At 49.4% G+C, this 23,220-nt stretch overlaps 1 protein-coding gene across 1 annotated transcript in view; it reads left to right on the top strand.

The window, feature by feature from the left end:
• Nucleotides 1–21,795, top strand: part of XPNPEP2 (X-prolyl aminopeptidase 2) — a 31,028-nt gene extending 9,233 nt beyond the window's left edge. The window contains exons 8-21 of the mRNA XM_073013410.1: nt 2,597–2,698; nt 3,827–3,908; nt 4,232–4,427; nt 5,529–5,618; nt 6,968–7,077; nt 7,768–7,845; nt 8,963–9,034; nt 11,521–11,581; nt 12,840–12,909; nt 13,499–13,603; nt 14,335–14,394; nt 15,031–15,107; nt 19,878–19,967; nt 20,566–21,795. Coding sequence (XP_072869511.1) covers nt 2,597–2,698; nt 3,827–3,908; nt 4,232–4,427; nt 5,529–5,618; nt 6,968–7,077; nt 7,768–7,845; nt 8,963–9,034; nt 11,521–11,581; nt 12,840–12,909; nt 13,499–13,603; nt 14,335–14,394; nt 15,031–15,107; nt 19,878–19,967; nt 20,566–20,760 — 1,388 coding nt within the window. The 3' untranslated portion in view covers nt 20,761–21,795. The remainder of the gene's footprint in view (nt 1–2,596; nt 2,699–3,826; nt 3,909–4,231; nt 4,428–5,528; nt 5,619–6,967; nt 7,078–7,767; nt 7,846–8,962; nt 9,035–11,520; nt 11,582–12,839; nt 12,910–13,498; nt 13,604–14,334; nt 14,395–15,030; nt 15,108–19,877; nt 19,968–20,565) is intronic.
• Nucleotides 21,796–23,220: the final 1,425 nt, after the last annotated feature.

Genomic DNA, 23,220 nt, shown 5'->3' with positions numbered 1-23,220 from the left:
CCTTAGCATGCACATGAGTCACCTGGGATGCTTGTTTAAAATGCAGATTTCAGGGCCCCCTCCCCTTGAGGAGTCTGAATCAAAATGTCCTCCGACCATACTTAGAAAATGTTGGATTAAAGAATTTTAGGATTTGAAGCAAGATGGAGTAGGAAGGGAGGAAAGAAGGAAAACAGAGAAAGATGAGAGGAAATATCCAACCCCTTTCAAGAGAGATAAAAAAGCATGATATGATCTGCTTGTCTAGTGGCAGAGACTGATTCATAATGAATCATTCAGACCTTTACTTGTGACCCTCTTGTGATGAAGAATTTAGATTTGTGAGATGGCTGGGGTCAGGTGGGCCAGGAGTGGACAGAATAAGTAAATAACTAAGTTCAGAGTCATTCTGTAGCATAGATTACAGTTCAGGTTTTGCTGAACCAATCAGGAAAATTAGAAAAATATAACATCAATAACCTTGACCCTGTTGACACTATTTAAATACATCACAAGAGAACAGTATGTTGTAAGATTCCTGTAAGTTCTAACTAAAGTCCTGACCAGGACCGGGCTACTGATTATGAATCAGTATCTTGGCCATCAACCACTCCTATCTCCCTGGGAATTCTGAATGAGCCAATGAACTTGGATTCCTAGTAACAGTGATCAAGCCAAGAGATCCCTTTCCACATGCAAGTCCACACAATTTCTCATTTAGAAAGGAGCCAATAAAGCAGAAGGGAGATTTCAAAATAGCAGCCATGATGAAACAAGTGAAAATTGTGTCCATTTTTCTTTATCTGTTCTGATGTAAATTGTAGAATCATTCTTTCTGCATCTTCACACCATTTTAAAAGAAACTTGCTATCCAAGACTGTTAAATTATAAATAAAACTCATCTTATTCAGATAAAGAAAGTCAAAGTTATGTCGGGAAGGAGAGGAGAAAAAACAGAAAAACCTTTCTGGGGCTGGAAGGGTTTTGTCACTTCCCAAAAGTGAGGGGATGCCGAGTCATCGCACGTTGCCAGTCTTCAAGAAAAAGGCACCTGGAGCTTGAGTTTGGAAGCTGAAGAACAGAGTTCAGCTTCAATAAGCTTATAGAGACGAGAGAGACTTTCCAGCCACTTGCAGGTTTTAAAGGAGAAAGGAGAGTGCAAAGGGCAGAACATGAAAAGTTCGCTACTCAAAGATACCTGTACGCACCAGACCGTTGAAATTTGGGTTCATTTGGTTTCTCAGAAAGGTATCATATTCCTGAACCTTGAAAACATAATTGCAAGTGAAAGAAGCCAGTCAGAGAAGGCCTGGCCTTCTCAATGGAATTGTACAATTCCATTTGTATGAAATATCCAGCATTGGCAAATCCATAGAGACAGAAAATAAATTAGTGGTTTCCCGGGGCTCAGGGGAGCGGGGATAGGGAGTGACTCCTTAGTGAGCACAGGGTTTCCTTTGGGGATGATGAAAATGTTCTAGAATTAGATCGTGGCAATGGTTGCACAACATTGTGAGTGTGCTGAAAGCCACTGAATTGTGCACTTTCAAAAGGTTAAAATGATACGTTTTATGCTATGTGTATTTTACACATAACATAAATTATGTGTTAAATATGTAGTAAAATAAACCTGCAAAATGTATTGTACCCAAAGCTTTGGTCATTGTTGAATAGTTTTACTGGTTTACACGAAATATTTTTCACGACATTAAGTTATTTACGCTCATATCTGAACCCAACTAGGACTCTTTATGGCCTTCGGCCAGCAAACTCCTAGTCCTGCCTGGTGTAGATCCTTTGAATACCTTGCAGGGGGCAGGGACAGAAGATGAAAACTAAAGTCCTAGAACCTGGATATAAGCATCTGAGAAAGGACGGTGCTGTGACACAGAGTTTAAGGACAGATTTGGAGACTGACGATGTTATCAAGACAGTAGTGTCTGTACAGATTAAGAGCGTGGACCATGCAGTCAGACAGACCAGAGTTCAAATCCCAGCTCCACGTCTTGCATCCATGAAACCCTAGACAATCACTTTACCTCTCTGAAGCCTCAGTTTCCTTATCTGTAAAATGGGACGGGTAAGAATTAGAACAATGCACATGGAGTACTTAGACCAGTACCCGTGGCTTAGTAAATACTACAGTTACTGCAGAGGAGAAGGTTGAACATGGCCCCAGCCCTACCCCTTTGTCCTTCAACTAGAACTGCTCTCCTGATCTCAGTCTACATGCTTATTTATTAATCAGAAAGATACAAGAGTTACTACATCTCAAGATACCATTGAGTGTCCTTTACAAATATTAATTCATTCCATCCTCATAGCAACCCTGTTGAGGCAGATACTTATTATACTTCATCCCCATTTTACAGATGTGCAAAATGAGACACAGAGGGGTTAAGTAATTTGCCCAAGATCACCCATCCAGTAATGGCAAAGCCAGGATTTGAGCCCCATCTTGGTGCAGGGCCCATGTCATTAAGAGTTTGTTTGAGGAAAGGGTTCTGCTGCTTTTTAAGAGGATGCAAAACTGTTACTCTAAGGCTGACCTTCCAGGAACCAAGTGCCAAAGGCAAGGTCTGTCACTTACACTTTCTTTGGGCTCCTTTGCTTCTAGGGAGCACTTGGCAGGAGAAAGTATCTGGCGTCCGAAGTCAGATGCAGAAGCATCAGAAGGCCCCAACTGCCGTCCTTCTGTCGGCGCTTGAGGAGACGGCCTGTGAGTGTGGATTTGCAGACACGGGTAGCCGCCTGGGTCTCCCCAATGCCCCAAGCCTCCCAGGCCCTGTAGCACAGAGCTAGCTCCTCTCCAAACAACCATGTGCCCACCAGTTCTTCAGAACTCCATGGCCACAGCCCGTGAGAACCAAGAAGGGTAAGGGGGCAGGAGCTCATGGCTGCAGAAAAAGGACACAAGGTAGCCCTGAGCAAGCCGGTACCAGCCCACAGGCCACCAGAAGAATGAACTGACCATGGCAGCAAAGTGCTTCCGTCCCATTAAGGGGAGGAGGACCAGCAAATGCCTCCCAACAACTTAGCCACTACCCCAGGGCACTCACACTCCCAGCTTTAGCACCCAGTGGGACCCTACTCTTTCTGGTATGGCTCAGGACTTCTTGTCTGATCCCTATGGCTGGGCTTCAGATATTCCAGGGACCCACTGGAACTGTGTGCTGACTGCTAAGTATCTGCATTTTTCTGGGGGGAAAGAGCCATAACTCTCAACAGCATCTCAAAGACCACCCCCCTCCCAAAAAAAAAAAAAGATTGAGTAACATGCAGGGGTAGATGATGCAAACATGTTGCTGGTAATCTTTGGGGGCCAAAAGAAACCGTAGGGCAAAAGTGTCAGAAATGCTTGCCTCAGGCCAGGCACGGTGACTCATGCCTGTAATCCCAGCACTTTGGGAGGCCAAGGCGGGCAGATCATCTGAAGTCAGGAGTTCAAGACCAGTCTGACCAACATGTTGAAACCCCGCCCCTATTAAAAATACAAAAATTAGTTGGGCGTGGTGGCGGGCACCTGTAATCCCAGCTACTTGGGTGGGTGAGGCAGGAGACTTGCTTGAACCTGGAAGATGGAGGTTGCAGTGAGATCTTGCCACTGCACTCCAGCCTGGGTGACAGAGCAAGATACTGTCAAAAAAAGGAAGGAAGGAAGGAAGGAAGGAAGGAAGGAAGGAAGGAAGGAAGGAAGGAAGGAAGGAAGGAAGGAAGGAAAGAAGGAAGGAAGGAAGGAAGGAAGGAAGGAAGGAAGGAAGGAAGGAAGGAAGGAAGGAAGGAAGGCAGGGAAAAGCTTGCCTCAGGCAGATCAGCATTAAATAGTCCTTGTCAATTCTCTTCCCAGGGCTCTTCAACCTTCGAGCCAGTGACATCCCCTATAACCCCTTCTTCTATTCCTACACACTGCTCACAGACTCTTCTATCAGGTATGGCTTTTCCTTAGTTTGCTGTCGTGGACTTCCTCCAACTTCCACCCTCTCGATGCCCCACCACTGATCCTGCCTTAATGTACAGCCCTCTGGTTGTCCATCAGCTTGGTGCCTGCCCCAGCACGACCCTTTAGAAAACCCCCTGTTGGCTTTTCCTGACTCTTTAAAACTCTGTCCCTGTTGAATCCCAAATCTGGCCTGCTTGGCTCCCTGGTGCTGGCTTCCTTTGACCTCCAGGAACAAAGGGACTGTGACTGCCTCTGATCCTTTGCATTCTTAACAGATGCTCAGGACCCTCCTTGCCTTCCCGCCCCACCCAGGTTGTTTGCAAACAAGAGTCGCTTTAGCTCTGAAACCTTGAGCTATCTGAACTCCAGTTGCACAGGCCCCATGTGTGTGCAAATCGAGGATTACAGTCAAGTTCGTGACAGCATCCAGGCCTACGCATTGGGAGATGTGAGGATCTGGATCGGGACCAGCTATACCATGTATGGGATCTATGAAGTGATACCCAAGGTGGGTTTACCAGGCCCCAGCCCAAGCCAGGCACCAATCTCCGCTCCAGGCCTGAGAAGTCTTAATCTAAAGTGGGATGAAACCCCTCAGCCATTCAGTCACCTGGTCAGCCAACAACTGTGCAGTGAGTTCCCTTCTTGGCCTAATTGGGAAGAGACAGAATAGGAAACAGGGATGTTCGTCCAGAGAGTTCATAAAATTGTCAGGAGGCTGGAGAGTATATGGCCTGATCTAGCAGAGACTTTGGAGTCAGCCAAACTTGAAAATGAATTCCAGCTCCGCCCCTAACTAGCTGTGCAGTGACTTTGGACAAGCAACTTAGCCAATCTGGGTCTTTTTCTTCACCTATAAAATGGCAATAAGAGTCCCGACCTCACAGGAGTCGTTCAGTGGAGATTTAAAGGAGATAGTGTATATGGCTGACACATGGTAGGCGTTCAATAAATGGTAGCTGTCATGATATGTACAGGAAACTTACACTGTCAGGATAGCCTGTCGAGGCCGGGCGCGGTGGCTCAAGCCTGTAATCCCAGCACTTTGCAAGGCCGAGACGGGCGGATCACGAGGTCAGGAAATCGAGACCATCCTGGCTAACACGGTGAAACCCCGTCTCCACTAAAAAATACAAAAAACTAGCCGGGCGAGGTGGCGGGCGTCTGTAGTCCCCAGCTACTCGGGAGGCTGAGGCAGGAAAATGGCGCAAACCCGGGAGGCGGAGCTTGCAGTGAGCTGAGATCCGGCCACTGCACTCTAGCCCAGGCGACAGAGTGAGACTCTGTCTCAAAAAAAAAAAAAAAGAATAGCCTGTCGATTGACTCAGGCCAGACTGTGATCCATCCCAGAGTGCTGGTGGGATCCAAAGATAGGGAGTTCACTGCCAAGCAAGGCAGTGTCAATCAAGAAAGCCTTCCTGGAAGGAGAGAAGGTTCAGCTGGACGTGGAAAACTAGGAAAAAGAGAAAGCACACAGAGGAGAGAGCATTGCCAAGAAACGGTGGCAAGTCTCACCTCTGCTGGGTCCTCCTGCCAGTCCTTTGAAAACACCCCTGTGCCTCCTTTACTGTGCCCCCAGACCTCCTTTTCTCCTCCCTGCCCCCAACAGGAGAAACTCGTGACAGATACCTACTCCCCAGTGATGATGACCAAGGCAGTGAAGAACAGCAAGGAGCAGGCCCTCCTCAAGGCCAGCCACGTAAGTCCACGTTCAGGCAGACATAGCCTTTTGGGAGTATCCAGCCTAATGAGTTAGAAAGGAAAGGCTTCCAGAAGAGCCTGAAGAAAACCCTCAATGAAACAAAGAAGCAAGCTGGGTGTGGTGACTCACGCCTGTAATCCCAGCACTTTGGGAGGCCAAGGTGAGAGGATCGCTTGAGCTCAGGAGTCCGAGACCAGCCTGGCCAACATGGTGAAGCCCCGTCTCTACTAAAAACACAAAAATTAGCCGGGCATGGTGGCAGTCACCTGTAGTCCCAGCTACTCAGGAGGCTGAGGCATGAGAATCGCTTGAACCTGGGAAGTAGAGGTTGCAATGAGCTGAGATCATGCCACTGCACTCCAACCTGGGCGAGACTAGGTCAAAAAAAAAAAAAAAGAGAGAGAGAGAGAGAGAAGGAAGGAAGGAAGGAAGGAAGGAAGGAAGGAAGGAAGGAAGGAGAAAAAGAAAGAAAGAGAAAGAGAGAAAGAAAGAAAGAGGAGGGAAAGGGAGGGGAGGGGAGGGGAATGGAGGGGAAGGAATAAAGAAGCAGACACCAAATTATTCCCAGGCGCCCACATGCACCACATATCCTTGCCCCCAATATAGTACAGTGGTTTAGAGCACAGGCCCTGGAGCTAGGGTGCCTTGAGTTCAAACCCCAGTTCCACCCAATTCCTGACTGACCTTGGCCAACTCATTTTACCTCTCTGGGCCTCAGTTACCCCATCTGTAAAATGAGGATCATAATAGTAATCTTACAGCATATGGTTGTTGTGAGAATTCAATGAATATGTATATTGCTCTGAGCACCATCTAGCACATTCTAAGTGTTAAATGTTAGCTGTAATGATTTCCTCACACTGGCAAGAGGATGGCTCAATTTTTAAAAAAGAATTCTTGTTAAAATTAAGATAAACCACCTCATTAAAAAAAAAAAAAAAACTTTATCTTATAGGAAATTTTAAAGACACACAAAGGTAGAGAAAATAGCATCATAATCTCCAGTGTCCCTTCACCCAGCTTCAACAATCCTTGACTCATGGCCATTCTTGTTTTGTCTATAACCCCATGTTCATTACCACCACCACCACCCCTTCTGCTGCTGGATTCTTTTAAAAGTAAATCCTAGATAGCGTGTCATTTCTGCTGTCAACACAGAACTCTTTCAAAAACAGGAACACACTGTGATCACATATAAACACTAACAAGAATTCTTTGACATCAAATAGCCAGTGTTTTTAAAGCTCCACATCCTGGAGCAGCTATCTGATCTCCATCATCTTGGAGCCTGTGGCTGCAATCAGACCTCAGCCAGCTCCTCTGTTTCCCTGCTTCCCCAACTCCAGGTGCGGGACGCTGTGGCTGTGATCCGGTACTTGGTCTGGCTGGAGAAGAACGTGCCCAAAGGCACAGTGGACGAGTTCTCGGGGGCAGAGCTCGTGGACAAATTCCGAGGGTGAAGAGCCACGGCCATCCTTTTTAGTGTTGCAGTGGGGGCAGGGAGGGGGAATTTGTCCCCTTACTTAACGGGAAGGAAGATCCTCCTCATATGCGGGCTGGGTGGGGGAGGGCTCTGTAGAACAAGGAGAGACAGGTTCTTGGTTGGTCGGGGAGTTGAGCAGGGGGCGTTGGATTACATTTCCCGCCCCGCTGAAAGCAGGACAACTTGAAGGGCCACAACTCAATAGCGTCCCCTAGTGTCTGCTTCAGGCACGGTCTGGCTCTCCCTGGGGGAGGCTGTGGCTCAGACCAGGTCAGCCCCTGGACCACTTGAGAATACCAGGTAGAGAGGAGGATTCCCGAAGGCATGCTTGGCCCAAGTCAGGGCCCTGATTGTAGGTTTGAGGTACAGGATGCTCTTCCAGGACTGGGGGAGTTTTCAGATACAAAGAGCTGGGTTTCTTCACTACTATCCGTAAAATGGAAGTGGAGAGGGAATAATTGGTGTCTACAGTGTGTCCTCTGATCTTCCTCTATAAATGACAGGTCAAGGCTTGGGGAGATGAAACCAGGAGGTGAGGGCTGGGAGAGCCAAATGGTGTCTAGTAGAGGCAGCTGTGACCTTCATTGGATTTTATTAGATATCCCAGGCCCAGCCCAGTCCAGGGGCCAATTCATTGACCATGCCTTGCCTTGTACTTTCCAGAGAAGAACAGTTCTCCTCTGGACCCAGTTTTGAAACCATCTCTGCTAGTGGTCTGAATGCTGCCCTGGCCCACTACAGGTACTTGAGGAAAATTAATTTTCTAGGGCCCTGTTGGGGGATCCCGTTGTGTGTATAGAGGAACAGGGTGAGGGGAGGGGGATGTTCTGGGAACTGAGTCCACATTGGAGGTCTGAGGCCCTTAGCCCTATGGGGGCTGGGAGAGGAGCTCAGTGTGGAGTAGGGAGTTGCTGTGTAATGGAAAGGCCTGAGCACTGGAGGCTAGGGGACCTGGAAGGGAGACACCATTGGATGGTTTTCCCTGGCTTCCCGTGTGTTGCTTATGTTAGCTAATGCTTAAAGCTCACGAGGTCACATGAAGAGAGGCCTGTTCACTCAGCCTGAACCAACCAAGGTGGGCCCAAGATGCAGGCTAGCCAGGTGTTTGGCCCTATAGAAAACAAACCCCTGCAGGCCTGCCTGATGAAATGTGGGGGGCCAAGCTGACCAGCTGCCTCCGCCTGGCATGGGCACAGCAGGGAGAGGTCAGTGCCCTCCAAGGGAGTGCCTGATATGTCCCAGAATTCCCTCCCTGGTGTCCCCTGGTGTCTCCCACGCTTTTGGCTGCCTTGCCCCAGCCCCTCCTACCCACTCAGGCTAGAGTGTCGCGGTGGGTGCTCCTCCGCTTTACCACCTCTTGCTCTGCAGCCCCACCCTGGAGGAACCCTCCCTTCCTGTGCTCTGCTTCTTCTCGGGGCCCTCTGCTCTCAGAGGCAGCAGGAAGTTAGAGACAAAGGGCCGAAGGGAGCATCCAGGTAGAGGCCCAACTCTTCACCGCTGTACTGCGCATCCTCGTGCAAGCCCCTTGGCCTCCATGGGCCTGCTTCTCCTTATGGAAAAGGAGACAGCTGGGCTGGGGGGTCTCTAGGGCTCTCCCAGCTGTCACATTCTGGACTTCACCCTCTCTCTCCTCCCGGGGTCCAGGGCCTGGCTCAGCCGGGTGCAAGATTAGCAGACCTGTGCTGAAGACAGCAGCAACGGAAGCTGAGTTCTCTTCCAGGGCCCTTTGGGATAGAATGACTTCCCCCAGAGGGACTGGCCTGGAAGACCAGACCCCAGAGGTCCTCCCACCAAGGGCCCCCATGTGATCCAGTACAGGGTTAGGCTGCCCCTCTCAGCATTCTCTTCCCCTTCTCAGCCCGACCAAGGAGCTGAACCGCAAGCTGTCCTCAGATGAGATGTACCTGCTGGACTCTGGGGGGCAGTACTGGTATGTACCCCTCACCTCACCCTGGCCTAGATGTCTCTGCTCAGACCTCCTGAGCCTGCCAAGAGTCAGCCAAAGCTTTCCCTTCCTGAGCCATGGATTCTTTGTCTGAGAAAGGAGAGACCTGGAATGAGCCCCAAACATCCTTCCCATTTTCACACACAGGGTCCCTGCACAGTTGGAAATACACAGAGGCTGGAACAGTGGCAGGACCCAGGCAGCACCTCTGTGGGAATTAGGAAAAGACTTCCTTTGCTCAAGTGAAATGTTTACTGTTTTGTGTGGGTTGTTTGTTTGCTTGTTTGTTTGTTTTTTGACAGAGTCTCACTCTGTTGCCCAGGTTTGGAGTGCAGTGGCGCGATCTTGGCTCACTGCAACGTCTGCATCCTGGGTTCAAGCGATTCTTCTGCTTCAGCCTCCCAAGTAGCTGGGACTACAGGTGTTCACCACCATATGCCTGGAGATATATATATATATATATATATATATATATATATATATATATAGAGAGAGAGAGAGAGAGAGAGAGAGAGAGAGATGGAGTTTCACCATGTTGACCAGGCTGGTCTCAAACTCCTGACCTGAGGTGATCCACCTGCCCTGCCCTCCCAAAGTGCTGTCCCAAAGTGCTGGGATTACAGACGTTAGCCACCATGCCAAGCCTCAAGTAAAATGTTTTCTAAGTCCACGTATTATTACACAGTCTGAGCAACTATATTCAATGTCCCTGCCTGGCTACACAAACACATACACCCTACTCTCACCCACCCGTGCACACCCTGGACAACCCTGCACCACCAACATCATGCAGAATCCTCAGCCCCCTCTTCCCCATGGCACTGTTCAGGGTAGAGGTGGGGGCAGATGAGAGAAGCAACCCTTTCGACGGGCTACCCTTGTACAATGTACAACCTGAATGCTCAGACATGACAGCCATGCAGAATAGGCTAACCTGGCCAGGCATGGTGGCTCACACCTGTAATCCCAGCACTTTGGGAGGCTCAGGCGGCCAGATCACCTGAGGTCAGGAGCTTGAGACTAGCCTGGGCAGCGTGGTGAGACCCCATCTCTAATAAAAATACAAAAATTAGCCGGGTGTGGTGGAGCATGCTTCCCAAGGGAAGCTGAGGCAGGAGAATCGCTTGAACCCGGGAGGCGGAGGTTGCACTGAGCCGCAATCGTGACAGTGCACTCCAGTCTGAGCAACAGAGCAAGACTCTGTTTAAAAAAAAAAAAGACTAACCCTATTCCTTCCAAACATGTAACCAATCATTCACACCAGAGTTGAGCTGAGCAGAGCTGACCTGAAAGATTTTCCCTTCTCATTAAGGAAGGAAGTAGACTGTGGGAAGCATGGGGTGGGGCAAAAGAAGGGCCGCACTGAACTGATGGAGGAGCAAGGAGTAGTTTCAAATGGTTTCCCAGTCTCTATCCTGTGGAAATGGCGAATGTGCTAACAACAGAGGCTCTTTGCTTGTTCTTAGCACAGCTCTCGGGGATCTGGAGTAGCAGACGCTCAGCTTAGCAGCCTTTGCTGGTCAGGAGTTTGATGCTGGGTGTACTTGAGATGGCCAGTGAGCAAAGGGGAAGTGAATTTGTGGGGGCGTTGCTGGAATGAAGTGTGTTCAGAGTAGGGTGAGGCCAGAGAAATAGTCACCTCACTTCCTCTTCTTTCCTTCTGAAGAAGAAGGCCACCACACCCTATGACCCAAGGAGGAGCCCCAGGGCCCTGGGACCATTTCTCCCCTCTCCCTCACCAAGGCGTGATCACAGGGATCATCCTGTGGCAACTGCTGCAGCTGAGGGTTGAGAGTCAGACCTTGGGGCTGAGGCTTCACCTCAATGGAACTCAGCAAATCACTGGGTCAGATCTGTGTTTGCCATGGAGAGGACTGCGTGGAGAGGCAGTGCTTCCTGTAGGCCTGGCTTCACTGAGGTTCAGAGAGGGAAACAGCTGCATGGCCTCAATGGCCTCATCTGTGAAATCGGGATAATGAGGCCTCCTCTGCCATTCTTCCCGGGGAGCAGCAAAAGTGTCCTATAAATGGTCAGTAACTATCTGAATATGAGAGTGTTATGATAACATAATCTCTCTGGACTTCAGTTTCCCCAGCTGTAAAAAGGGGACAATCCCCTTTCTGCCTCCCAGGAAACCTGGAAGAAGCCTTGCTTTGAGAACCAGCCAGACCCAAGGAAACCCAGATCTACAAAACAGCCAAAACGAGTGCGATGGGGGAGGAGTGTGTAGGGCAGGGAATCACACTTGTCAGACAGCTTAGTGGCTTTTAACTTGATAGCTTTGCAGAGGCCTTTCACACATAGGCACCGAAGAGGTGATTTTGATTATGGTAGCTGTCTTCTTCCTTTTGCCGTCCACGCATCCCATCCCAGCCCTGCCACTTATGGAAAGCACACAGAAAGCACATGGCCCCAGTCACTAGCCCCAGGCATTTGGAAGAGCAGGACGTGTTGGTTTTCCTTCTCCACAGGGACGGGACCACAGACATCACCAGAACAGTCCACTGGGGCACCCCGTCTGCCTTCCAGAAGGTAAGCATGGGCCCAGATTTCCCCTCTCCACCCTCTCTCAAGGGGGCACCCAAGCAATCAAGATCCCTTCCATTTCAGAGGCTAAAACTGAGGCACAGAGAGGTTACGTAGTTTGCCCAAGGTCATACATGGTGCCAGAAAACCCAGTGCTCCCTGCTGCTTCCCTGGGGATATTTCAGGCCACTGACAAGGCCTCATCCCAAGCTGAGCCTCGTCCTATTCTGGTAAATCAGTACACAAATATCTTTTTGTTGCTGCCTGTGTGCCTGGCCCTATACTCAGCAGAAAGAAGAAAGAAAGGCATCCCAAGTGGAGGAAAACAGCACAAGTGAAGCCTCCACAGTGGAAAGGAGCCAGACGTGTTCAGGCTGGCCAGCTGGGGCAGAGGCGAAGGCATTGTCTCTGTACACCAGAGGGCCCTGGGGGTGGAGCAGCGAGCTGCCGTCATGCTGCATGCAGCAGGCCAACTGTGGGGCAGACATTGTGCTGGAAACACAGAGAGAGGAACAAAATGCTGTGCCGGCCTCCAGGAGCTCACAGTTTAGCGGCAGAGTCTGCTGCCTCTGGCTGTCCTGCACAAAGTGACAAGCCTATGCACTGTGTGTGGTGATGGGGATTGACCACATCGCCTCTGGAAGTGACCAGAAGAGGCCACTGTCAGCCCACCTCCCTCCCCTGACAGAGGAAGGCTAAGCTGCCAAGTCAGCAAACCTCAACCCTCATGAAAGGCCTTAAGAAAACTCAGCAGCCGTCACAACCACAGGAATGAGAGTGCTAACCTTCCATGAAGCATGCGCACTGTTGGCAGCACCTTCCATACATTAGTCTGCCCGCCTCTCCCAACAACCTTAGGAGCTAAGTCCTGTTATCTTCCCATCGCGGATAAGGAAACTGAGGCACACAGTAGTTAAAGTCACCTGCCCAAGGTCTCAGAGTGAGTGGCTGAGTCAGGATTCAGCCCAGGGAGTCACAGCCTTGGCTCACCGTCACCAAGTGTCTCCTGTAGATATTGTAATAACCCTCATAAACCAGCCATAGAGAAGCACGTGATGGAGCCCCAGCTTTGGGAAGGCCCTCTTCAGTCTCTGCTGGCCATCTTCCAGAACCCGGGCAGCCACAGATGACGATGCAACTCCCCCCACCCTGCCCACACACACCCAGGCCTGGGCCCTGCACCATGTATCCACAGGCCAAGCAACTGGAAACTCCCCTGGCTCCTCCTCCCATCCTCCATATCACCTCTTCCTCTCCCTATCAGGAGGCGTACACCCGTGTGCTGATAGGAAATATTGACTTGTCCAGGCTCATCTTTCCTGCTGCTACATCAGGTGGGTTTCAGAAACTAGGATGGACACAGCCTCAGGCCCTGATTTCACAGGACCAGGACTCAGACCATCACCCTGGGAGGCTGGTGGGGCAAGGATTTTGTCATCATCCCATCCCTTATGTAGATGAGAAAATCCAGCCTAGAGAGAGAAAGTGACTTGCCCAACGTCACACAGAAGGTTAGCGGGAGACCCAGGCCTTGAACTCAAGTTTCTTAATCTAACACTGTTGCTCGGAGGTGGGAGACATCAGTGGGCCATAGCAGTTACGGGAGGATTCTTAGAGGAATTAGGTGTCAAAGTGCAAAGCCCTGACAGATGGGGAGAAATTATAGTAGAGGCATCAATCCAGGTAATGGATACAATGTACAATAAGCTGGAGATAGTGATGGGCTGGTCTGGCGAGGGAACCACTAACTCCATCCATCAGCTCTTCTCCATCCCAACCCAACATCATTGCATCAGTGCATGCTTAGCAGCCTCTCAGGGGCCCCTCTTCTTGGTTACCACTCTGATAGTGGAGCAGGAAGGGGCAAGGTGGACAGTCTTCGGTAAAGCCATCTGACTGGGGTCAATCTCTCTTCCCTTCCAGGGCGAATGGTGGAGGCCTTTGCCCGCAGAGCCTTGTGGGATGCTGGGCTCAATTATGGTCATGGGACAGGCCACGGCATTGGCAACTTCCTGTGTGTGCATGAGTGTAGGTGTCTCCTCAGCACTCCCCAGCCCCCCCCCCCACTTTTATTATACTCTCTATGAAGGTAGAACATTTCACAGGTATGGAAATGACAAAGACCCACAAAGATGCCATGATCTAACCAAGGTTACCCAGCTCCACAGGGTAAGTGAGGAATGCCAGCAGCAGGCCAGTCCTGCTGGCTGCTTGGCATTCAAGAGGGCACCAGAAAGAGGGTCAAAGTCTAGTGGCTAACTTGTATAGACCCCAGAGAAATAAAAGCCAGAGCCAGCTGCATGTGGTGACTCACACCCGTAGTCCCACTGCTTTGGGAGGCCAAGGTGGGAGGATCACTTGAGGCCAGGAGTTTGAGATCAGCCTGGGAAACACAGCAAGACTCTGTCTCTACGAAAGAAATGTTTTAAGTATCCAGGTGTGGTGACATGTGCCTGTAGTCCCGGCTACTCGGGAGGCTGAGGTGGGAGGATCCCAGGAGGTCAAGGCTGCAGTGAGCCATGATGGCGCCACTGCACTCCAGCCTGGGCAACACAGCAAGACCTCCTCAATACCTAAATAAATAATAAAAGCCAGAGCCAATCTGGTGTGTGCCAGGCCCAGGCAGACAATGATGTAATGGACCTGTGCTCGTAGAGATGCTCTGGGATCCTCACTTACCTGCTCTTCCTTGGAAACTGCTCACTTCCAAGCTGGTAAGTATAGGATAACTGATACCATCTTTATGTCTTCCTTTCTAGGGCCAGTGGGATTCCAGTCCAACAACATCGCCATGGCCAAGGGCATGTTCACTTCCATTGGTATGGCCCTCAGGCCCCTCTACCTCACCACCCCATCCCAGAGCAGGGCTAGCCCAGAACTGCAGTCTAGGGTATACCAGCCTTCAGAGGAGCACAGCAGGCACTAGTACAGCTCGGGACTCACCTCCCCATTCCCATCCCTACACCCAGCCCCAAATGACTTGTCCCACCCTAACCCCAGCTCCCCTCAGCCCAGACCCTCTTTTTGCCTTTGGGAGTTGGTTCCCAGCTATATATTCAGACGAGATCAGGTGCGTTCAGGGTGGTATGGCCATAGACTTAGTGGTATATCCAGACTCTGGAGTTGCCAAATGCTGGAGTAACAGGACAGTGGCATCCAGAGAGATGGTAGTACCTTCAGGACCCAAGTGGGTTTTTAGGTCTTCCCTGCTGGGCTACAGGGAAGAGAGGGTGAGTCACAGATGCCCCTGTGGGGGAGCTAAGGCCTGACAGGGATGAGTTGCCTCTGCTTAGCTAAGCATCTAACTAGTTGTGGGGCTACCAGAATCAACAGCCAGGGAACAGCCAGGGGACAGCCAGGCAGCCAGTCCCTCCAGCCACTCAGCAATAGGTACAGGAAGCCTGGGCTTGGACCCTCTCCCGGCTTAATGACACCAGCATCTCTGTGTCTCCCAGAACCTGGTTACTATAAGGATGGAGAATTTGGGATCCGTCTCGAAGACGTGGCTCTCGTGGTAGAAGCAAAGACCAAGGTAAACTGCCACCAGGATGGGCTGGAGGTGTGGGCAGCATGTTAGTGACTTTGGGCTGCATGGGAGGAAAGGTTTGGGAAGGAAGATCAAAGGAGAAGGACATTTAGTGTTCAGGCATGAATTTATTTGGAGTCTTCCTTAGGAATTCCATAAGTCAGACTTTTCAAACTCACTTGCACATTTGAATCACCCAGAGAGCTTTCTCATGTTTTAAATGCCCATGCCCAGGCCCCACTCCAGACCAAGTGAATCATTATCCCTGCCCTATATCATTGGTTCTCAATGCACATAATAATCGCCAGGGGAACTTGTTAGAAATAAAGATTCTGTATAATAGCAGCCAACAAGATAAAATACCTAGATGTAAACTTAAAAAGGCTTACATGGAGAAACTCTCTACTAAGGGACATAAAAAAGATTTAAGTAAATGGTGCTCTCCGGAGAGAAGCCTCAATATTATGAAGATATCATTTATCTCTAAATTAATCTATAAATTCAACACAACCTCAATTCCAATGCTAACTGGATATTTTTGTAACTTCACAAAATGATAGTAAAGTTTATTTGTAAAAATAAACATGCGAAGATAGCTAGGAAAATTCTGAAAAAGAGCAGGGCCAGGTGCAGTGTCTCATGCCTATAATCCCAGCACTCTGGGAGGCCAAGGCAGGAGGATTGCTTGAGCTCAGGAGTTTGAGACCAGCCTGGGCAACATGGCAAGACCCCATCTCTACGAAAAATACAAAAAAAAAAAAAAATTAGCTGGGTGTGGTGTCATGTACCCATAGACCCAGCTACTCAGGAGGCTGAGGTGGGAGGATCATCTGAGCCTAGGGAGGTTGAAGCTGCAGTGAGCCGTGATTACGCCACTGCACTCTAGCCTCGGTGACAGAGCAAAACCCCATCTAAAAAAAAGCAATAAGAAAAGCCAGCTCTCTCAAATTTGAACACAAACTACCACAACTAAAATAGTATGACACTGGAGATGAAATAGACAGCTGTAACAATGAAACAGAACAATTAGTCCAGAAATAAACCCTCTTATTTCCATAAACAACATGGGAATTTAGTTTACAAGAAAGCTGATTTTGCAAAACAGTAAGAAAAAAATGATTATTCAGCAAATGGACAGGGGGAACAAATGGCTAATCATTTGGGGGGATTAAACTGAATAACCTTCAAAATAAAATTCCAGATGGACCAAAGTTTTAAGGTGAGCAATGAGACCACAAAAGATGTAGAGGAAAACCTCTATCAACTCATTTATAATCTCAGGGTGGAAAAGAGTCTTTCTGTGCAAGACCAGAAGCCATGAAGGAAAAGATTAATAACTCTGACTAAATAGAAAATGGAAACAATGTTTATGGAAACAATGCCATAAACAAAGCCAAGAGATGTGTGACAAATATCTCTTGGCTTTGTTTATGGCATTGTGAGAGGGTGAATTTTCTTATTTTACCATGAGCTCTTAAAAATCCATATGACAAAAATAGGCAAAACAGGAAAAAATAGGGCAAAGGACATGAAAAGGCAATTCACTAAAATTAACACCAAATGGTCCACATACATGTGGAAAGATGCTCAAGTTCATTCTTAAATACAAGGCTAGGCGCAGTGGCTCACACCTGTAATCCCAACACTTTGGAAGGCCAAGGCAGGTGGATCACCTGAGGTCAGGAGTTCCAGACCAGCCTGACCAACATGGAGAAACCCCATCTCTACTAAAAATATAAAATTAGCTGGGTGCGGTCGCGCATGCCTGTAGTCCCAGCTACTCGGCGGGCTGAGGCAGGAGAATCACTTGAACCCAGGAGGTGGAGGTTGTGGTGAGCCAAGATCATGCCATTGTACTCCAGCCTGGGCAACAAGAGCAAAACTCTGTCTCAAAACAAACAAACAAACAAATACAAATCAGGGCCAGGCACCTGTAATCCCAACACTTTGGGAGGCAAAAGTGAGCAGATTACTTGAGGTCAGGAGTTCCAGACCAGCCTGGCCAACATGGTGAAACCCCATTTCTACTAAAAAATACAAAAATTAGCCAGGCATGGTAGTGCGTGCCTGTAATCTCAGCTACTCGGGAGGCTGAGACAAGAGAATCGCTTGAACCCGGGAGGTGGAGGTTGCAGTGAGCCGAGATCGCACCACTGCCCTCCAGCCTGGCTGGCAGAGCAAGACTCTGTCTCTAAAAAAAGAAGAAGAAAAAGAAAAAAAGAAAGAAAAGAGAAGGGGAAAAAAGTATCTTTCTTGCTCAGTTTCCTAGGCACACACAGCATATGTATCTATCTATGTATATATTTTGAAAATTCACACAAAATGGATTCTACCATACATACTTTTCTGCATCTTCCTTTCCTGCCCGGCTGCCCCTTACTTAATAGTAAACCTAGAAGAGTGCTCTACAATAGCGCAGGGAGACCTACCTCATTCTTTTTAAGGGTTGTGGAAGAGCCACAACAACAGTATGTGGCTGTCTCATGGTTTATTTAACCAGCCGTGGATATTGAGGCTGTTTCCAAATTTTTACTATATTTACCATCAATGCTACAAATCAACATCACTGTATAAACATCTTGGTGAGCTTTTGGGACTATATCCAGAAGGTACATATCTGGCGTCGGGATTTCAGAGACAAAAAGTACAAGCATTTTTAATAGGTAATTTGATAGATATTGTCAAACTGCCCTCCAGAAAGGTTGCACCGGTTGTACTTTCTCCAACAGTGTGTGAGAGTGCCCATTTCCTCACATACTCACTAGCACTGAGAATCACCAAAGTCACTAATTTTTGCCAATCTGATAGGCGAAACATGGTATGCTATTGTTGTTTTGATTTGTATTTCTTTTCTTTTTTTTTTATGGAGTCTCCCTCTCCCAGGCTGGAGTGCAGTGGCGAGATCTTGGCTCACCACAACCTCTGCCTCCTGGGTTCAAGTGATTCTCTTGCCTCAGCCTCTCGAGTAGCTGGTATTACAGGCACGCACCACCATGACCGGCTAAATTTTGTATTTTTATTAGAAATGGAGTTTCACCATGTTGGCCAGGCTGGTCTTAAACTCCCGACCTCCGGTGATCCACCAGCCTCGGCCTCCCAAAGTGTTAAGATTACAGGTGTTAGCCACCATGCCCAGCCTTATATTTCTTTAAGGATGGACTTGAGCATCTTTCCACATGTATGTGGACCATTTGGTGTTAATTTTAGTGAATTGCCTTTTCATGTCCTTTGCCCTATTTTTTCCTGTTTTGCCTATTTTTGTCTTATGGATTTGTAAAAGCTCATGGTAAATAAGAAAATTCACCCTCCCTCTGTGATGTGTGCTATATTTGTCACACATCTCTTGGCTTTGTTTATGGCATTGTTTCCATAAACATTGTTTCCATTTTCTATTTAGTTTAGTCAGAGTTATTAATCTTTTCCTTCATGGCTTCTGGTCTTGCACAGAAAGACTCTTCCACCCTGAGATTATAAATGAATTGATAGAGGTTCTCCTCTACATCTTTTGTGGTCTCAGCCTCCCGAATAGGTGGGACTACAGGCGCCCACCACCATGCCCTACTAATTTTTGTATTTTTAGTAGAGATGGGGTTTCACCATGTTGGTCAGGCTGATCTTGAACTCCTGACCTCAAATGATCCACCCACCTCGGCCTCCCAAAGTGCTAGGATTACAGGTGTGAGCCATCCATCGCACCCGACTTCTTTTATTTTTAGAGACAGGGTCTCACTCTGTTGCCCAGGCTGGAGTGCAGTGGCACGATCACAGCTCACTGCAGCCTCGACCTCCTGGGCTCAGGTGATCCTCCCACCCTTCCACCTCAGCCTCCCAAATAAGTAGGACTATAGATGGACACCACCATGCTCAGCTAACTTTTGTATTTTTTTTTGTAGAAACTGGTGTATTAGTCTGTTCTCACACTGCTATAAAGACACTACCCAAGACTGGGTAATTTTTAAAGGAAAGAGGTTTAATTGACTCACAGTTCCACATGGCTGGGGAGGCCTCAAGAAACTTACAATCATGGCAAAAGGCGAAGGGGAAGCAAGGATCTTGACATGGTGGCAGGAAAGAGAGAACTAGCAAGAGCAGGGAAAACTGTCTTATAAAACCATCAGATCAGCCAGGCATGGTGGGTCATGCCTGTAATCCCAGCATTTTGGGAAGCTGAGGTGAGCGGTTCACCTAAGCTTAGGAGTTCAAGACCAGTCTGGCCAACATGGTGAAACTGCATCTCTACAAAAAATACAAAAATTATCTGGGTGTGGTGGTGCCCATCAATAATCCCAGCTACTTAGGAGGCTGAGGTAGAAGGATCACCTGAGCCCAGGAGGTAGAGGCTGCAGGGGGCTGTGATCACGTCACTGCACTGCAGCCTGGGTAACAGAGGGAGATCCTATCTCAAAAAAATAAAATAAAATAATTGAAATTTAGATTTCTGGGCCCTGCCCTAAGGATTCTGCCTCCAGTAGGTTTGGGAGGTGGGCCCTGAAATCTGCATATTTATCATGCTCCCTAAGTGCTGTTGATGTGCATACTTCAAGTCTAAATTTCCAGAATCAGGAGGGAAGCACCAAAGGTGGAGCACTAAGTGGCAGACAAGGGGGCTGGAGAAGAGAAGGGACTCTAGAAGGCTCAGATCTACCCAGAGTGTCCAGGGTTGATGAAGCCCAGCTCCCTGTGTCCTCTGGGTGGAGTGCTCCCTCCTTCCCTTCAGCCCAGCTCCTCCTCCTCCCTCACTGACCTGCTTACCTGCCTTCTCTTGTGGACTCCCAGTACCCAGGGAGCTACCTGACCTTTGAAGTGGTATCATTTGTGCCCTATGACCGGAACCTCATCGATGTCAGCCTGCTATCTCCCGAGCATGTGAGTGCCCCTCAGCATTGCCTTCTCCCTGACCCTGGGCCTTTCCTGCCTCTGCTACCTGCCACCACATCCTCTGTCCCTTCACCTCCCCCAGGAGGGTCCACACTGGTGGCACCTGCAGACACACACTAGGGCATTCCTCCCCAGCTCATCAGAGACCCCAGAGCTTCTAGAACTTTCCAGTCAGACCAGCCTGCCCAACCCCAGGTAGTGAATAACTGGAGGGGTCTGAGATTGGGCCTCTGAGCTCAGCCACTACAAGGCCTGGAACTATAAGTGATCCCTTCCATTCTTTCGCCTCAGTCTCCTATTTTGTAAGTGGAGGATAAGAATGCCTGCCCAGCTTACTCCCATTACCGGGCCTGAAATCTACCCACCCCACTGCCCATGAACATCACCATGACATGAAACAGCCACCGAGGGGAACTGCCTCTGGAAAGCCCCAGAGAATTCCTGAGTCCTGATGATGGTGGGGGACCTGTGGCAATCTGGACCATGGTGACAGCTGGAGTACCACAGCAGGGGATTGGGTGTCACCAAGACTTCACCTCTTGGCAGCTTGGCTTGGAGAGGCTCTCACCCCTTCTATCCTTCGCAGCTCCAGTACCTGAATCGCTACTACCAGACCATCCGGGAGAAGGTGGGTCCAGAGCTGCAGAGGCGCCAGCTGCTGGAGGAGTTCAAGTGGCTTCAACAGCACACAGAGCCCCTGGCCGCCAGGGCCCCAGACACCGCCTCCTGGGCCTCTGTGTTAGTGGTCTCCACTCTTGCCATCCTCAGCTGGAGTGTCTAGAGGCTCCAGACTACCTGGTAACCTTCCATCTAGATGGGGGGCTCCCTTGCTTAGATGCCCTCACCCTGCACCGAACATACCCCAAGGGTCCCTGCTGGCCCATCACCTGGAAACCTTTGCATTCATCCTCCTTCTCCAAGACCAGGCCCCAGGAACACAGGGCTTCTTGGCCCCAGACGACACCTCCCTGCACCCCAGGGTTGTATACTGCACCCTGGGCTCCTAACCCCAGGCCCCGAGATAGGACAGCCAGCTAGTCTCTTCTCTCCTGTGATCTCAGTAGGCCTAACCTATAACCTAACACAGATTGCTACAGCTGCTCCCCTCCCGCCAAACAAAACCCCAAGAGAGCAATGCCCCTACCACCCCAGGGTGCCATGGTCCCAGGAGAGTCCAAACCTATCACCACCTGTTGGGTATAGCCAGAGCTTTTCCCACCCAGTCAGGGCATGAAACAGCAACCCCCGACATGTGAACCCATCATTCCTAAACCCTGGGTGGGCTCTATGCCAAGTAACGGCAGAGGGAGTTAAGCCACAGGAATTTGGCTGTGGAGTAGGAGGGAATGCGGTGAGGCACTCTGGAATATGACCCTACCAGAGGTTGGAAAACAAACTTGGGCAGCTGGAGCACGTCACTATTCTAGACTTCCCTGGCATTCAAGGAGCCCTTTGAACTTTCCAAAGTGCAGCCACAGCTACAATGCTGTTAAATCCTCCCACATTCTTGGATGCCCCTTCACCTTGTGTGGACAGTATCTGGTTTCTCCATTTTACAGACAGGAAAACTGAGCTTCAGACAGGGGATGGGTTTTGCCCAAGGACACATACATTTGGTTGAGAGCTGATGGGGCCGGATGAACCAGCACTCCAGCTCTTTCACCCTTCAGCGTCATGCAGAGTCCCTGAGCCCACCTCCCAGCCCTCTCCTCATTCTCTGAACCCACTGTGGTGAGAAGAATTTGCTCCGGCCAAATTGGCCGTTAGCCACCTGGGTCCACATCCTGCCAAGATGTTTAAAACAGTCTAACAAAGACACTTGCCTCTGGGTTTTGCATTGTGTCTGCTGTGTTGCCAGAGACTGCTGTCACCTGTGGCTTTTGTGGTGGGGGAGGAAGAAGAGAGGGTACGGTGGGGGTGGGGACATGAGGCTCCTAGAAGCTCAGCGGGGGAGCACGTGGGCTTGAGAGTATGTGTGGGGGCATGCATGTGAGTATGTGTGCGCATGTGCACAGATGCACGTGCACACCACGCCCAATCAGCCAACCTCCAGCCTGTGCTAAAAAGGTATTGTAACCTTGTGGAGGGGAGAGAAAGGAGCCCTACACTGGTAAACTTGTCAAATGTAGTCCAGAAAAGTTGGGGCTAGCACCTTTGCCAAGCAGCACACAGTTGGTGGAAGGAAAGACCCAAGGTTCTGGGTGCAGGGTGCCAGGCAAAGGCACCAGGCAGAAAAGTCTCCTGGCCTGGAACCATCAGGCCTAGTCTGCTGAGTGTGAGGGTGACCTGTGATGGTTACCATCACCAATGCTTGCATCCAGAGGCCCCAGCCCTGACCAAGCCTTACTAAGTACCCAAAGATGGGCCTCTGTTTGCTAAGTCATTTGCTCCCTCACCTGCTAACCCCACACAGACAGGGACTACTAATAGAATTAAAGTCATCATCACCTTCATCATCATCACCATCATCATGATCATGGCTACCATTTACTGAGTGTTTATGTGCCACCATGCAAGAAGCTTTCCATGCATCTTCTCATTTAATCCTCACAACCTCTGAGAAGGGCCTTTACTTATTCCCATTTTACAAGTGAGGGAACTCAGTGAGGCCCATAGAGAGTGGCTCTAAGTCACTTTTTTCATTAGGTAAATGAAAAAAGCCAGATTTAAACCAGTCAGAGGACTCTAGAATCCACTCTCAAGAAAGGGCGAGTCCTGGCCAGGTGTGGCGGCTCACTCCTGTAATCACAGCACTTTGGGAGGCTGAAATGGGAGGATCACATGAGGCCAGGATTTCGAGAGCAGCCTGGGCAACACGGCAAAACCCCGTCTCTACTAAAAATACAAAAATTAGCTGGGCGTGGTGGCACACACCTATAGTCCGAGGTGCTCGGGAGGCTGATGCAGAAGAATCGTTTGAACCCAGGAGGCGGAGGTTGCAGTGAACTGAGATCGTGCCTCTGCACTCCAGCCTGCACAACAGAGCAAGACTCCATCTCAAAAAATAATAATAATAATAAAATAAAGGGCGAGTGGTATGGCTTTCATCATTTTACTGATGAGAAAACTGAGGCTCAAGCAGGATCACACCGCTGGTGAAAAGCAGATCCACACCATAATGCCTCCCCAGACCCTGCCAGACCTTTCCCTTTGTACGCTGACACTTGCTCCTGGGGTTCTGGCAGGTCATGGGTAGCAAGACCAGGCACCTGACCAACACCCTCACACAGGCCTTTTGGCC

This window comes from Chlorocebus sabaeus, chromosome X, assembly GCF_047675955.1.
Source record: "Chlorocebus sabaeus isolate Y175 chromosome X, mChlSab1.0.hap1, whole genome shotgun sequence".
In the NCBI taxonomy this organism is placed as follows: Eukaryota; Metazoa; Chordata; class Mammalia; order Primates; family Cercopithecidae; genus Chlorocebus; species Chlorocebus sabaeus.
This window is presented reverse-complemented; position numbering and strand designations above follow the sequence as displayed.